Source organism: Neodiprion lecontei, chromosome 5 (assembly GCF_021901455.1).
Source record: "Neodiprion lecontei isolate iyNeoLeco1 chromosome 5, iyNeoLeco1.1, whole genome shotgun sequence".
In the NCBI taxonomy this organism is placed as follows: Eukaryota; Metazoa; Arthropoda; class Insecta; order Hymenoptera; family Diprionidae; genus Neodiprion; species Neodiprion lecontei.
Genome location: NC_060264.1, coordinates 3,212,429 through 3,227,675, shown reverse-complemented (window position 1 = coordinate 3,227,675; position 15,247 = coordinate 3,212,429). Strand labels below are relative to the sequence as shown.

The 15,247-nt window shown below is 41.3% G+C and overlaps 4 protein-coding genes across 10 annotated transcripts; 2 read left to right on the top strand and 2 right to left on the bottom strand.

The window, feature by feature from the left end:
• The first annotated feature begins 591 nt into the window (after positions 1 to 591).
• LOC107217494 (sulfotransferase 1C4) lies at positions 592 to 3,275 on the top strand. The gene is made up of 6 exons (XM_015655050.2): positions 592 to 1,159; positions 1,257 to 1,356; positions 1,453 to 1,648; positions 2,262 to 2,388; positions 2,650 to 2,744; positions 2,816 to 3,275. Exons 1-6 carry the CDS (start codon positions 952 to 954, stop codon positions 3,125 to 3,127), a joined length of 1,038 nt encoding a protein of 345 aa, XP_015510536.1. The 5' UTR covers positions 592 to 951; the 3' UTR covers positions 3,128 to 3,275.
• Positions 3,179 to 4,886, bottom strand: LOC107217485 (GTPase Era, mitochondrial). The gene is made up of 3 exons (XM_015655041.2): positions 4,259 to 4,886; positions 3,746 to 4,180; positions 3,179 to 3,666 (listed from the first exon to the last, which is right to left on the bottom strand). The coding sequence occupies exons 1-3, from the start codon at positions 4,493 to 4,495 to the stop codon at positions 3,307 to 3,309; spliced, it is 1,032 nt and encodes a 343-aa protein (XP_015510527.1). The 5' UTR covers positions 4,496 to 4,886; the 3' UTR covers positions 3,179 to 3,306.
• A 331-nt stretch (positions 4,887 to 5,217) lies between these two features.
• On the top strand, positions 5,218 to 12,284 carry LOC107217338 (lissencephaly-1 homolog). 4 transcript variants are annotated; one of them, XM_015654840.2, is made up of 8 exons: positions 5,218 to 5,374; positions 7,308 to 7,467; positions 8,715 to 8,868; positions 8,960 to 9,166; positions 9,350 to 9,613; positions 9,735 to 9,881; positions 9,983 to 10,331; positions 10,454 to 12,284. In XM_015654840.2, exons 2-8 carry the CDS (start codon positions 7,430 to 7,432, stop codon positions 10,525 to 10,527), a joined length of 1,233 nt encoding a protein of 410 aa, XP_015510326.1. In that variant the 5' UTR covers positions 5,218 to 5,374; positions 7,308 to 7,429; the 3' UTR covers positions 10,528 to 12,284. The 4 variants fall into 4 exon arrangements, 3 of the variants coding, with proteins under 3 accessions (XP_015510326.1, XP_046598034.1, XP_046598032.1); XM_046742078.1 differs by having other exon boundaries at positions 5,252 to 5,374; positions 7,210 to 7,467; XR_006904737.1 differs by lacking the exons at positions 5,218 to 5,374; positions 7,308 to 7,467 and adding an exon at positions 8,579 to 8,637 and having other exon boundaries at positions 10,454 to 10,592; positions 11,451 to 12,284.
• On the bottom strand, positions 10,974 to 13,949 carry LOC107217346 (exosome complex component RRP40). Of its 4 annotated transcripts, none has more exons than XM_046742080.1 (3): positions 13,913 to 13,949; positions 13,396 to 13,591; positions 10,974 to 13,116 (listed from the first exon to the last, which is right to left on the bottom strand). In XM_046742080.1, the coding sequence occupies exons 2-3, from the start codon at positions 13,584 to 13,586 to the stop codon at positions 12,597 to 12,599; spliced, it is 711 nt and encodes a 236-aa protein (XP_046598036.1). In that variant the 5' UTR covers positions 13,587 to 13,591; positions 13,913 to 13,949; the 3' UTR covers positions 10,974 to 12,596. The 4 variants fall into 4 exon arrangements, with proteins under 4 accessions (XP_046598036.1, XP_046598035.1, XP_046598037.1 ...); XM_046742079.1 differs by lacking the exon at positions 13,913 to 13,949 and adding an exon at positions 13,676 to 13,844; XM_046742081.1 differs by lacking the exon at positions 13,913 to 13,949 and having other exon boundaries at positions 10,974 to 13,050; positions 13,396 to 13,856.
• Between the last annotated feature and the right edge of the window lie 1,298 nt (positions 13,950 to 15,247).

Below are 15,247 nucleotides of genomic sequence, written 5' to 3'. Positions count from 1 at the left end.
TCTGCGCAATGGAAACCCGACAAATTTTGAAAAAAAATCCGCGGAATTACTCTCACATAGTATAACAAAATCCTAAAAAGAAAAACGTCCAAGGTGTCGAGGTTTAGAGGGCGGACGATATGAGCTGGATCCACCCATACATACGTTATAATAATAATGAAAGTATCCAAGAAAATGCGAAAATCTATTTGAGATAATGGCAGGAAGTCTCGACAGCCTTGGTGCATCTAATAGCCACGCAATAATCTCAGTTTAGAAACTAAACATATATATTACAATATAATTATATATTCCGGTTATATTATTATGTGTACATTTCCGTTAGTAGTGTTGTGTGTATCAAGCGCACCTCAGTCTTGTCAAACATCCGTTTCCTCCTCCACCGCACTCTCTACAGCCTGAATCGAATGGACGGAAATTCCGATGGGTAAAAGAGAGAATGTTTTCGAAATGATGCTAATAATGACAAAATCATATTGCGCGTACGACGACAAATGGAAGGCCCCACTTTTGCTGGTAGCGAAAGTAAAAATTTCTTTGTGGTGAAAGTAGCTTATTGACCCGAATCCAACACCAACTTCACCGTCAAATTTCAGTAGTATCGTTTGTGGATCCTTCAAGTTCGCATCACTGTTAAAAAATCGAGAAATTCAACCGTGAATAAAACCAATTGTAGCAACGAACTGATTTAGTTTGCATTTTGATCGAACAATTACGAGTGTAAACTCTGCGAAGAATTCCCTCACATCCATTCTGCGTTTATTACCATCACATGAACCTGGTTTGCGCGAAATTAAAAGGTTCGACATTTAACACTCGAGAGTTGAAGCCCGGGTTTTAAGCTAAAATGAAAGTCGCATAGAGCATCGTCTTTATTCTTACACAGACCGGGAATAGTGAAGAACGGTTCGCTCAGCCTGTGTCGCGCGTTTAACTACGTACATTTAAAAAATGAGTCTCGAGCCGCCCGCGTATCGGCGTTTAGACCCAGAAAAGAGCGAAAAATTGCTGAAGTTGTTTCTTGGCGAAAGAACTGGATGGGTTCAAGTCGGCGAGAAGAAGTGGATTTTTCCGCAACAATACGTCGAGCAAGGAAAACATTTCTACAACTTCAAAGCTCGACCGAACGACACTTGGGTCATCTCCTTCCCAAGATCAGGTATTCCGTTTCTTCCCTGCAAAAAGCGATTCGTCATGATCGCAGGAAACTACTAGACCGTAAACACTGTTAATCAACCATTTGAATTGTCGATCAGGTACCACCTGGACCCAGGAATTAGTGTGGTTGATATCTAACGACTTGGACTTCGAGACAGCGCGAAAAGTGGATCTCACGACAAGATTCCCGTTCTTAGAGTAAGCCAACTCGTTCTCCTTTTTCCTCTACACATACTTCGTTTGAGGTAGCTGCAGAGTGCAAATTGAGACTAATTCGTGGTTGTTTTCTTTCAGGCTAAGCCTATGCGCGCATCCCGAAGTGATCGAGGAGCTCGTCGATGCGGTAAAAGATGATCCGGTAATGGTAGCGCGTTGTAGGCAAGTCGCGGTGCCTGGGTACGAATTCTTCAAAAACGCACCCTCCCCGAGATTCATCAAGTCACATTTCCCCTTCAGTTTGCTGCCCGGCCTCCTCGACGTCGGATGCAAGGCAAGTTTCGTGATAATCGTTATATAGGGCGTGAAAAATTATTAGTCCCCATTTTACCAGATAATTCCCCAAGTCGAGATCGGTAATGATCCTGAAAGATATTCCATCGCAAAATTGATCTGCATGTCGATGTTCAAGTTCAGATGTCATGAGTATATTTTACAATGTTAAGATCGTTTGAATTACTCGTGCCCGTCAGCGATGTCGGTGCTGATGTTCGTTGGGTTTCTCATGAACAAGAGATTCGTAAATCCGTTTGCGCAACTGACAGATGACGAAAGTTTACTAAATAATTTAAAAATTCGGTGAAGTGTCGAGTTGTAATTTTTTCCTAATATTATCGAATTTCTTGTATGTTCAAAAACAGTTTTCTATAAAAACGAGTGGTTTGCGATCCATGGTTCCTCAGAGACTGGTTCTCCTCAGCGAGTAGAACATTTTCGTATCGTAAAATTTTTTCACCTCATTTGACCTTGATCATCAAGATCAAGATCAATTTCGCCAGGGCATATCTTTCAGGATCTTCGAAACGGCGACATATCATTCTCTTACACCATGTACTCAATCAGTCGAAATCGCTGACTTCAATCTTGTTGAAATATTGTAAGTGCAGGTTCTCTACGTTGCCAGGAATCCAAAGGACGTTGCAGTTTCCTGGTTTCATTTGAACAGGCTCTTCAAAACCCAGGGGTACATTGGTGACTTCCCAGCGTTTTGGGAGTGCTTCAGAAACGATTTAAGTGAGTTTCAAAATAATAGCGACTCTGCTCTGCGAAGAAGACATACATGTAATATTATCGACAAATACGAGTTAATGCAACGTGTATTTACCGTTAGCTCGGGCGTTAAGCACGTCATGGTGTTGTGATTTGTATGCATTAAAAGTTTGACACTTTCTCACAGTCGTCAATCACTTTCTTTGCGTTTCGGAAAATTCTCCAGGAACTCCAAGAAAAAACTGCCAAGTCATTAAGCTTTTACCGTTGACTTTCACTTTTTAGCAACGTGGTCACCGTACTGGGAACATTTGAAGGAAGCTTGGGCATTGAGGACACACCCGAATTTGCTTTTCCTTTTTTACGAGGATATGAACATGGTATGTTTCATAATTGAGCAGTGCTCCACATCCACATATACGGATGATTAACTACGATTTCACCGTTGTAGGATTTACCCGGAACCATTGTGAAGGTTGCCAAATTCTTGCACAAAAGCCTGACGAGGGAACAGATATTCAATCTGGTTGATTACTTGGACTTCAATAGTTTTCGGCAAATTTCAACCGTAAACGGGACAGAATTGAAAGAGTGCGGCGTTATAGCAAATACGAGTTTCATACGGAAAGGACAGACTGGAGGATGGATAGATACATTTACACCCGAGCTCGAGGCAGATGCGGACGAGTGGATAGCGAAAAATCTCAAGGACACGGATTTCACTTTCCCGAATTTCAATAATAATAATATTATAAGTATATAACGGCCGATTGTACAATGAGCAGTTGGAGAGGAAAAAATTGGTGCCACGAAATCGAAATCGAATCATACGCAGTTGGTAGACTTTATTGAACTACCAAGGAGTGTACAAGGAGATATAAAAGAATAATTGATACTTTGCTATTACTATATACACGCTGATGCTATCATGTAATTGTATACTTAAGTTACTCTTTTTGGCTGGAAAACCAATCTTACTCTGACGGTCTGTTGAAGATTCTTACTTAGTGTTTGTTCTACCTTTTCAGCCATATATCTCAACTTGCTTTTCAGTTTGCGAAGAATTAGCTTGTACAATCGCTCAGTGGGACATTCGATCAGAACAAAAGTATTGATGCTTCCATCCTCGCAAACGTTGTAATATTCCATCTGAATGTTGAGGTTGTATGGGATTTCTGCTGGAAGAACATCTAGGAGGCTGGCACGTACAATACGTATAATCATTTCTTCTGGTTTTTGATCAGTTAAAGTATCTTTTTCGTAGTCCCAGTCTCGAGGTTTTGCCGAAACAAGGAGGTATTCCTAATTTCCAGCATGAAATTAATCAATGTTGAATGAAATAATCTATGGAATCATAGGATTTTAATAATTAATTACTTACCCTTAAATCCGACACTCCGTCCCCATTCAATGCAGACAACATAAAGATATCTGCAAAGTTTTGCCATCCATTTTCACCAGTTAAGTGATTAACAAATTCTAACAACCTTCGTTTATTCTTTATCTGATCAACTTTGTTCATTAACAATAAAGTTGGCGTATCAGAATCCAACGTCTTCAACAGGTTTAGTACTTCTGGAAGTATCTCTTGTCTAAGTCTGGATCTGGATACATCGTGGAGAACACCTACAACATCTACCTGTTTTAGGGCGACTTCAGGGTCACTTTGGAAGCTACTCTCCAAGTTGTGACGTTTGACTTCTTGGGTCGTGACGACACCAGGCGTATCTACAAACACCAACTCTGTGGTGTCTGTGTGTAGGACGGCACGGCATGCCATACGGGTCGTGTGCTTCCTCATTGACGAGGCACATACCTGGTTTACAGAGGAGAGGTTAGCGACAGCAACAAATTTAATTGGTCTTTTTATGCAATTTCAACGCTTTCCTTGTACCTGATGATGGATTAGCTGGTTGATAAGAGTACTCTTCCCCGCGTTCGGTAGCCCCAATATCGCGATTCTCAAAGATTTGAATTCTTCCCTACGTACGTTGCTGAAATCATCGTCCGCTGAAACCGGGGCATCATATTTCTCAAGTCGTTCGGCGCTGTATAACCTAGCTACTTGTACAGGGGTGCTCCGTGTACTCGACGTTATAACTCGAATCAAGCATCTCCGGAACAAGAACATTTGGATCTCGGTGAGTCACGTATTTATAACAGTCTTTATACTGACCAAGCAACGGTGTAAATTGGATTACAAAGCTCACAAATCACCAAAAATCTCAGCATGTTTTGCTATTCGTACGTGTATGTATGAACGTAACGTGCCTACAACGTCGCTGCCGTCGGACCGGCACGCATGACTGGTGAATGACGATCAACAGTGCAAATGACAAGTCGCTAGAGATCAGTGGACAAAGGTATTTGCAGAGATTTACGGGACCGAAAAACATCTTATCCAATAGTACTTTCATAATGAGTCTAATGACCAAATGCATTCGTTAATCGTATTTCCGAAAGGAGTTGTTGAAAACAGTACTTTAGAAACATCTGCGAAGAATCGATTGAAACGGCGACGAGAAGATGGCGCGCGATACGCGGAAACGCTTCTGGAATTCGTCCGCTTCGGGGGCTTGGATCATATACTACTGAGGTAGTTTCGCGTGTCAGATAGTGTATCGGAGGAGTGAGAGAGAAAGGTACATGTGAGTTACAATCTGTCTCTTTTGCTCTACACCTGATTGGCCGATACGTTTCCTCTCAGCCAATAAAATGCCGAGTGAGAGAGACGGAGTAGTTCTGATGTATGTCTCACATTCTCATCACTTCAGCTGCATTTTTCCCGAGGTCGATGGGATGGGTAGCTCCCTCCGGTAGTATATGCTCTAACTTTGGGGGTGAGTAAGAGGAAAGATGGCGCATGCGCCCTGAGGCGCCCCGCGCCACCTTGCGAGTAGTCTGGTCTGTGGAAGTGATCGTGAAAAGCTTCTGAACGTTTGTGTATCCCGGTTGTCGAGTGATTTTCAGTAGTTCGAAAGCGTTCTGACGCCGAATTGTCGTGATTACTGTGAGTATTGACCAGCCAGTTTGACACAGCATACATTTAGCGGTAGTTTTAGTCGAATATATGCGATAATCCGTAACGTTTTCATCGCCAGACGTCAACGGGTCCTATCAAAATGGCCGTGGTCTGCGTATGTACAACAAAACGGTTCTTTAATTTTTCTCGCGATTATATACACACGAATTTACTCCCAAATCGCAACCGTTGAGATTTATTACCTCCGGGCAAAAGGCCTGAAAGAAAATTATCTCCCTGCCTCTCCCCGCGCCCCCGATCGGCTGTCAGAGGTTTGCGAACAAAGTTTCACGTCTCTTCTTGGAATTGATTTTTTCGCCAAGCTATGGCTTGCGCGGTACGTTGGAATTGCGATGACCGTCTATCGAAAACGTGTTACCGAGCTCTTGGTCCGTAGTTCTGTCGATCCAGATCAATTCCGCGTTCGCAAAGACTCTCGCTTCACATCCATTATCGATCCGAAACGTCGAATCGGAGTATGTATGCGTTTTAATTTTGACAGCGTATAGCCTGCCCTCCCACCCTCCCCATTGCGACCTGTGATCAGCTGTTAGTGCTGTCAACGTGCGCGTCTCGCGGTTCGTCACCAACGCTATGTTACCATGTTTTTTGTCGCTTGCAAAAATCTTTTAAATTTCTGCGCAGCATCAATCACACCGCGGGATATCTCTCATCAAGTTACAGGCTCTTCGATCAAAGAAATCCTCCCTCATTAGTGGAACGTAATATTTTTACGTTATTCCTCGGTATGTATGTATGTATGTATGTACCTCAAAAAATTCTCCCGCGAATGATTATAACAAGTGTGCGATAATAGCATCATCGAAACAGTTGTAAACAATGAAAGGATATTGTTTCGTGTCGCGATTTACTCGCCATTTTTTAAAAATTATTTCTCCTCTACCACGTGAAATGAATCATAGATAATTCGCAAGCTGCTGATAGTAGCCGCTTCTCGCTTCAAGAATCAGCTCCTTTTCCGACCGCGGTGCCGATTATTTCCAGCGCATCCGATGTTGTCGGATAGGTATTGATTGTCGCGTGGCATGCGGGGGCGACGACTAGGCGCCCGTCTTCGGAGACTGCGACTTATCAAGGTCTCCAAATTTCAATGTTTACTCGAGAATTTACGATTTCCGCATACGTCCACGTCTGGTTTTCAATTTGCGTCTCGTGCATCTTTGGCATCGATTTTGCACGCCGTCTTGTCAAGTGTATAAAAAATTATGGTATACAAAAACCAAGATTTTTTGTTGGTGAAAATTGTATCCGGTCCTCCTTTGTGAGACATTTTTTCACATTTTATAACTTCATATTACGCACTTACGAATGCCTGCCTTCAGCACGTGGGCATTGGACATAAGATATAATGGTCGCGCTTCCGAGACTTGAGAAAAGTTAAACGGCACGCACACGTGCGAAACGTGTGCCAGCAGTACAGAAATCGTTCCGTTCGCTGCTAAAATTCTTGCATGACGTAAGAAGAATCGGTGACGCCGAATAGCGCTTTTGTCCCACCTTCCCGGTTACTCTACTCATTCGGTTTTAATTTATGAATTGACGGCGATGGTCGATAGTCTGATGGTGGTCGAGGACACGAGATACAGGTGAAAGTATCAATGGATATTATTTTACGTGTATATAAAATGAACTGCGTGATTCAAGTTGAATTGCACGGCTAATGCCGGGTGTAATTTACGCGGCGTGCGTCGTTCGCGCTCTTATTGGATTGCTCGTTAAATATATTTACACCTGTTAAACAATTAAACGAGCGATACAAATTGATTACTTCGAATTGAAAACTTATACCATCATCGCTCTAGGAGAAGAACCGAAAAACGGACGACGTGACAGAGTTGCAAGAGGGGGGACGCTGTGATTTTCTCATTACAACCGACGCTACTTCATTATCTGCTTGCAGATGATGACGTCCGCGGCAGAGTACTGAGTCGAGGCTGGAGGAGCCCCGAAGCTTGCGGTGAGGTCCTTGAAGCCCAGATCTGCACCCGAGTTACTAAGGATTATCCAGGTCATCCGAGGATCATGAAAATGGTCTTGTCTCAACGTCAGCGGGAGGAGTTGTAAGTCTCTATGTATCTCGGTATCTCGCTGGAACGGTTTTTATAGTCATCATTCGTCTGTTCATCCAGTCGGCGGCTACGCGTTATTATTCAGTCGTGCGCGGGCGTCACGGAGGGATGCGATCCTGAAAGGGATCAATAACACGCTCCCCTTCATCCCTCTGCCGTCGCTCGCGCCGACGCCGGCCGCGTATCCGCGTGGTGGCTTTCGACCCGCCCACCCTGACTGACGTCACCCTCAACCTTTCCTGCCGGTGCTTACCGCCTATAGACCGGAATTATACTACGATGCTTGGCTTGCTCATTGATGCTGCAGAATTTAAAGAAAGATCGATTGTGAAGGCGCTAGGCGGTGTTTTTCGCCGCACTCCTAAGGGTTTCGAAGCATGTAGGAACACGACGGAAAACCAAATAATTCGGGAAACGCGCGTTCAAGTAGAACTTTGTAATTATCTCGATTTTGATTCCATCTCTTCGGGAATTCATCAACCTTTGTTAATCCCGTCAGAATTTTCTCACTTTCATTTCACGCGTATCTATAGTACATTTCTGTTATCGTCAATGTATTTTACGTTACACACGGTTCGAAGTATCGATGTATTTTCGACGATTCGTTCAGAACTCGACCCCTTACCCAACTTAGGTTTGAAGTTAGGGTTTTGGTATAAGAGAATTGTCCTTTTTACCGTTTGGTATGATAGACAAGAGTTTTGCATCCTGTATGGTTTCAGATTTTGCCAATCAATAGAAATATTCAACTTTTTTTTACTCAAATTTTAAATATACTGTGTAATGAAATGTAAGGAAATTTCGATTCCGCGAAATCCTTCCATTCATAAAATTTACTTGTGCCGAGCTCAAAACTGGAATTATCACCAAGTATACAATACATATTATCAGAAAGTATAACATTTTTGTTACGAAATTATACTTTTCCAAAAAATATCCGCTACTCACAAAAAATGCACTCATGTAGATTGTTTTGAGAAGAGAACTGAACTTTTTGCTATACATAGACAAAAGTTACAGATTCTCCATGCTTATGTTGCTCATAAAACACTTCAATAATGTTGATTGAAAATTCACTTGAAATACCCCAGTCCTTTTCAACAACCTACTAGACTAGATGGTGGAAATTGCCAATTCATTGCATGAGTATATGCTCTACAGGTACGATCAAAAGTTTACTGTGATTTATATGGAACAAGATAAGTTGTTAAATGAATAAAAAATCATTTACGTTGCAGAAACAAGGCGATTGCAGACTATCTGAGTAGCAACGGATATCAAGATGCCCTGGAAGCGTTCAAGAAGGAAGCTGACATGCCTGGTGAGGTGGAGCGGAAATACGGTGGGTTGCTCGAGAAGAAGTGGACTTCAGTCATAAGACTACAAAAAAAGGTATGCATGTCATACCCATTCACATCAATTGGATACCTTGGGTCATACATGTTACATGATAAAATCCACCAATGTTATTTCATATTTATAGGTCATGGAACTCGAGTCGAAACTATCAGAGGCAGAAAAAGAATTTATTGAGGGAGCGCCTACTAGGGGTAAGAGATCACCGACCGAATGGATTCCGAGGCCACCTGAAAAGTTCTGTCTCTCTGGGCATAGGGCGCCTGTAAACAGAGTAATTTTCCACCCAGTATTCAGCCTTATGGTTTCTGCCAGTGAAGACGCCACGCTAAAGGTGAGTTTCAATACAATTTAACATGGCATGTGCAAGTAGGATCTCCTTGATCATTCTTGGCTAACAATACCGTGTAAAATTGTCACATGTAAATATATTTGATTATGAACCTCCTCAATTGTACAACTCCCACGTGTATATCTCATGTATACCCGCAGAATTTGAATTATTAATATTCCCTAGGTGTGGGATTTCGAAAGCGGAGAATTTGAGCGAACACTCAAAGGCCACACGGACAGTGTTCAAGATATTGCATTCGATACTACTGGAAAGCTCTTGGTATCCTGCAGCGCTGACATGTCAATCAAGCTGTGGGACTTTCAACAGTCATTTGCCTGCATCAAGACGATGCACGGGCATGACCACAACGTTAGTTCGGTAGCATTCATGCCGCAAGGAGACTTTATTGTCAGCGCGTCACGGGACAAGACCATAAAAATGTGGGAGGTAAGGAGTAGGGTGCAAAATTCACACTGAAAAGCAGTTATGGTATTTCTCTTGATATTTCTTTTAGAGAAAGGATTGTATGTGACAAACGATTTAATATCACCAATTTGTTTGGTCATAGGTTGCTACTGGTTATTGTGTAAAAACGCTTGCGGGGCACAGAGAATGGGTCCGTATGGCACGGGTGAGTCCTTGCGGCGAACTGATTGCAAGCTGCTCAAACGACCAGACTGTCAGGGTATGGCACGTTGCAACTAAAGAAACCAAGGTACTAAAAATGCTCCTTAATTGTACCCTCCATTAATTTTTATCCAGTAAATAATCAATCCTATGAATAACATGATATAAACTATACTTGGTTCCTTACAGGTCGAACTGAGGGACCACGATCATGTTGTGGAATGTATCGCGTGGGCCCCGGAAACATCGCGTGGAGCGATCAACGCTGCAGCTGGAGCAGACAATAAAGGGGCACACGAGGGACCCTTCCTGGCATCTGGATCCCGAGACAAGACAATACGCGTGTGGGACGTTGGGGCTGGGGTATGTCTATTCACTCTCCAAGGGCATGATAACTGGGTACGTGGAATAGTGTTCCACCCAGGTGGTAAATATATAGTCAGTGCATCAGACGATAAGACGCTGCGGGTATGGGACACCCGCAACAAACGGTCAATGAAGACGCTTGAGGCACACATGCACTTCTGCACGTCTGTTGGTGAGTTTTTTGGTTTTCTCCGCTTTTTAATTAAATACTCGAGGGAATATTGCAATAAGTGGGCTAGCCCTTCAGCCGCTATGAGAATGGAGGCATGATATACATCATCTTTTGTATTGTAGATTTTCACAAGAGCCATCCATACGTGGTAAGCGGTAGCGTGGATCAGACGGTAAAGGTTTGGGAATGCCGCTAGTCACCCAGTTTCTGAAATTACTGAAACTTAACAAAAGTCCAGTTCCATATGGGGATGGCACAGAAGTAAGCTGCTGAAAAGCTATCGTACATACTATTATAAAAACACATAAGCATATACGATTAAGAGATCCTTAATTAATTTATAATAAAGTATAATAAATTAGTAATTGTAATAATATTGTTTAACAGTAATAAAGTATTCAAATTAAAGGGCTACAAACGGCTTTAAGAGGCTTCTGAAGAGGTATCGTATGCCATAAGAAAATAGAGAAATTTATCGTGTACAATGATATTGTTGTAAGAAAAAAATGTTTCAAGAGACAAGCAGACTCGATTGGTTCGCTAAATTGTAAGTTCCAGATTAGTGGCGCAATAAATAGGTCTATCGGTCAAGTAACGAAATGTAAAGCCCTTTGACTGCTTTCGATATTTTTGCGATCAAGCTTTGAATAAATTTATCACGCCGTGATACAATATATTATTGGATATACAGACCACGATTATCTTAATGCACTCCTGAGAAAAATTTCATTCATTTCAGTCCGTTTTGCGGGAAGAGTTTCCGCCTGACAGTTATTTGAAACGTGAAGTAAGGTTTCAGAGTCTCTTGTTGAGGCCTCTTGAGCTTGATGATAAAATTATGAAATGATAATTATTAGAGCCAGTTTTGACTTCAGTTAATACCAGATTGAATCAAATTCTTTACAACATATCGCTTGTTCGACGTGATTTTCTATCTTCATATTTTTGTCGCGGATGCAAAACATGTTATCAATTGATAGAATAAATTGCATGCAAGATACAGTAGCCTCGTTGAATAAGTAAATATTATCTAGAGCTTGATCGTTGATCGATCATCATTAACGGACGTTAATGACTATACCATATATACACTTCTAAAATCCTTCACCCTGTAATTAGCTTGACAGTTTCTTCTGGAACATCGATTATTGTCCAAACGCAAGTCTTCATCCAAAACCTAAGCTCGAGAAGTTCTGAAGTTGACCTGGCTCTACTATTTACGTAACGCTATTACTTTATTTATATACATACACGTATAATATACTATTGCTATGCTATACTATTCTACTACACATTGAATATTAACCATTAATCTACCTTATACCCTATTGTGACTACTGTACTCAAATTATCTATTTCATCACACTAAAAAATTGAACAAAATTTTAAGAACCCAGTATACATATACTTTGATTACAATTAATTGCCCAGCAATGAGAAATCGTTATGATTATACTAATTTGAATTAGAAAATTGCGGTAATATAATAATATTCTTTACCAATAACGTTTTGATCTATGGTCAAGCGTAACGTTGGACTGGCTGCTGTTACTCAAATGATTTTTGACGTTAAATTCTTCGCGTTCTTACCAAGATTTAATTTCTCAATTTCGGTGGAAAGTTTGTTGGAATTTGTAACGTCAACTTTTTTTCAATGCTGGACAAACTTCTTGACGTGCATTATTAACGTAATATTACTATATACAGTAAATTAATAGCAAATTACCAATAAAATTTGTGAAATTGAAAAATATTGATTACACTTGTGTATGGAGATCATAATTTCTGTAGCTTAACAATGAATGGGGTGTGAAACGAAGTATACTAGGATACTAAGTAGGATAGTACTGTTATAATATGAGTAGGAACACTTGGAATACGTGTAGAAATTAGAGCACACACATACGACTTGCAACCAAATAGACGTGATGAATAATAATTAATTTTAAAATAGTAACCACTCAATATTGTACCCTGCCCATCTACTTTCCTTGTTTACGTCCTTTGTCTTCATCTTCTCAAACGATGATGGTATTAAAGTATTATATTCTTTAATAAAAAATTGTCTCCAAAAACTACATTCTAACTTACAGAGTATTCTTTCTCACTATCTTTTGCCGACTGTTGTGTGCTCTATTGCTTTCAATAAATCTAAGTAGATTATCACTCATATCGAAGGAAGATTTTATTGCAAAAAAAAGCATGTTTCATAAAATACTTAAAATATCTGGATGTACACCAAGGGTTGTGGAATTAGTCTTTTTCTTAGCTTATTCGGAGTAAATTACGGGCGATACTCGAACACAAGGCTGGCATTTCTGCTGGTGGGGTGTTTTCCGCAGCTAAAATAGCATTGCAAGCCGCTATTGTCTCGTGGACTGATCTGGCCTTCATCCAGATCTTTCCATTCATACCTATGGCGATTTCGTAGGCCTGTTCTTTGGCAAGCAATGTCAACAGCTGACAACTTGGGTGAAGCAATTTCCTCGCCAAACTAAGGGAACAATCAAACAGCATCCCATCTGGACTTAAGACACCTAACTTGCCCTTCTTCCCATGAGAATCGACGCATATCAACTCCGGTTCCATGCCTTTGCTAGCCACCAGTAGCTTGGCAAAAATCACGTCACCTACGACAATGTCAGGTCGATTCTTTTTTGTTGCTCCTTCAAAAGCCAAGTAGGATAGAGATGCCAGTTCCCCTGCCCCGATGTCAACTCTGTAAATATCCCCAGCCTTCTGCGTCACTATTCCAACAACATTCTCCCCTCTGTTCGGGACGTACCTGTAATGAAATAAATAAATTGTTATTTAGAACATATCGAAAGAGATGTTTCCGCAAAGAAGCATAATGTTGATAAGTAAAAGGTAAACAGGCTCGAAATACAATTATTCTAAAAATATCAGTTAATCGATATCGAAGCGAAAAGGAACAGCAACGAAGAAAAGTCCTTGAATCAGGCAAGAATATTATTTATTGATCAAATGATATGATAAACATGCATCAGCTTACGTTATTGCTGAGTTGGACAGACCAATACATAGAACATTTCATATTATTAACCTTTTCTGATAGCTATCCACGTAAAATATAGCTGGTTTTCGCCTCTTCAGTACACCAGCTTTGGTGACAAGGACGCGGTCGCAGTCGCGACGCAGTCCAGGACCAAGAATCACTCGCTCTTTTTCACTTGATTTCATTATTTCTACCGCGACATCGCCAGGAACCACAACATCCTTAATATTTACTTCCATTCTGACTGCAAGAGGTAATGGTATAAGCGTGGGAGCCTCGTCTGTGTCGCCTTTGAGAGTAATTTAGAGGCTATGTTTACTATTCTAACCTGATCTATCAATGTAATCTCACGGGTGGCCGGTGAAACTATGGGTAGAAACGTGCCTGACAGAGTTGAGTATGAGCCTTGCGTACCAGACCTAACTAGCTTAACATAACCTGTTCGGACTGCGCTCAATCTGTTCTTCGCGCAAAATGACACAGACGTCGTGCTCAAAAAAATTGATTTCACCATTTGTTGGAATCGGCAATATTATCATCAAATATACAAAAGGGTTAGCCTTACTTTTTTCCTCGTTTTTTGACCGAAAAATTTTTCGTCTTGGAATTGATTTGTATGACCCTTTCCCGACCAATTGGACCACCAGGAACTCAGAAAACGCAGCGAAAAGAGCGTGGGACCAACAGGAGAGAAAATACGGAGGAAAAAGCACCTGCTGAAAAGTGTCAAAAATACAGGTTCTCGTTTTTTGGCTGTAACTTCTGATGCGTTGATCGCAGCGTCCTGGGACTGCGCTCAATCGATTTCTCTCGCAAAATTACGTCGGATTAGTGTCAGAAAGAATTTATTCCAGCACTTTTCAAAATCGCGAAACTTTTCGCCAAAAATACAAAGGGGTTAACCTTCCTTTTTTTTTGACCGAAAAATTTTCCGTCTTGGAACTGATTTGTATGACCCTTTCCCGACCAATTGGACCCCCAAGAACCCAGAAAACGCAGCGAAAAGAGCGTGGAACCAACAGGAGAAAAACTACGGAGGAAAAAGCACCTGCTGAAAAGTGTCAAAAATACAGGTTCTCGTTTTTTGGCTGTAACTTCTGATGCGTTGATCGCAGCGTCCTGGGACTGCGCTCAATCGATTTCTCTCGCAAAATTACGTCGGATTAGTGTCAGAAAGAATTTATTCCAGCACTTTTCAAAATCGCGATAATTTTCGCCAAAAATACAAAGGGGTTAACCTTCCTTTTTTTTTTACCGAAAAATTTTTCGTCTTGGAATTGATTTGTATGACCCTTTCCCGACCAATTGGACCACCAGAAACTCAGAAAACGCAGCGAAAAGAGCGTGGGACCAACAGGAGAGAAACTACGGAGGAAAAAGCACCTGCTGAAAAGTGTCAAAAATACGGGTTCTTTCTTTTTTGGCCGTAACTTCTGATGCGTTAATCGCAGCGTCCTGGGACTGCGCTCAATCGATTTCTCTCGCAAAATTACGTCGGATTAGTGTCTGAAAGAATTTATTCCAGCACTTTTCAAAATCGCGAAACTTTTCGCCAAAAATACAAAGGGGTTAACCTTCCTTTTTTTTTTGACCGAAAAATTTTTTGTCTTGGAACTGATTTGTATGACCCTTTCCCGACCAATTGGACCCCCAAGAACCCAGAAAACGCAGCGAAAAGAGCGTGGAACCAACAGGAGAAAAACTACGGAGGAAAAAGCACCTGCTGAAAAGTGTCAAAAATACAGGTTCTCGTTTTTTGGCTGTAACTTCTGATGCGTTGATCGCAGCGTCCTGGGACTGCGCTCAATCGATTTCTCTCGCAAAATTACGTCGGATTAGTGTCAGAAAGAATTTATTCCTGCACTTTTCAAAATCGCGATAATTTTCGCCAAAAATACAA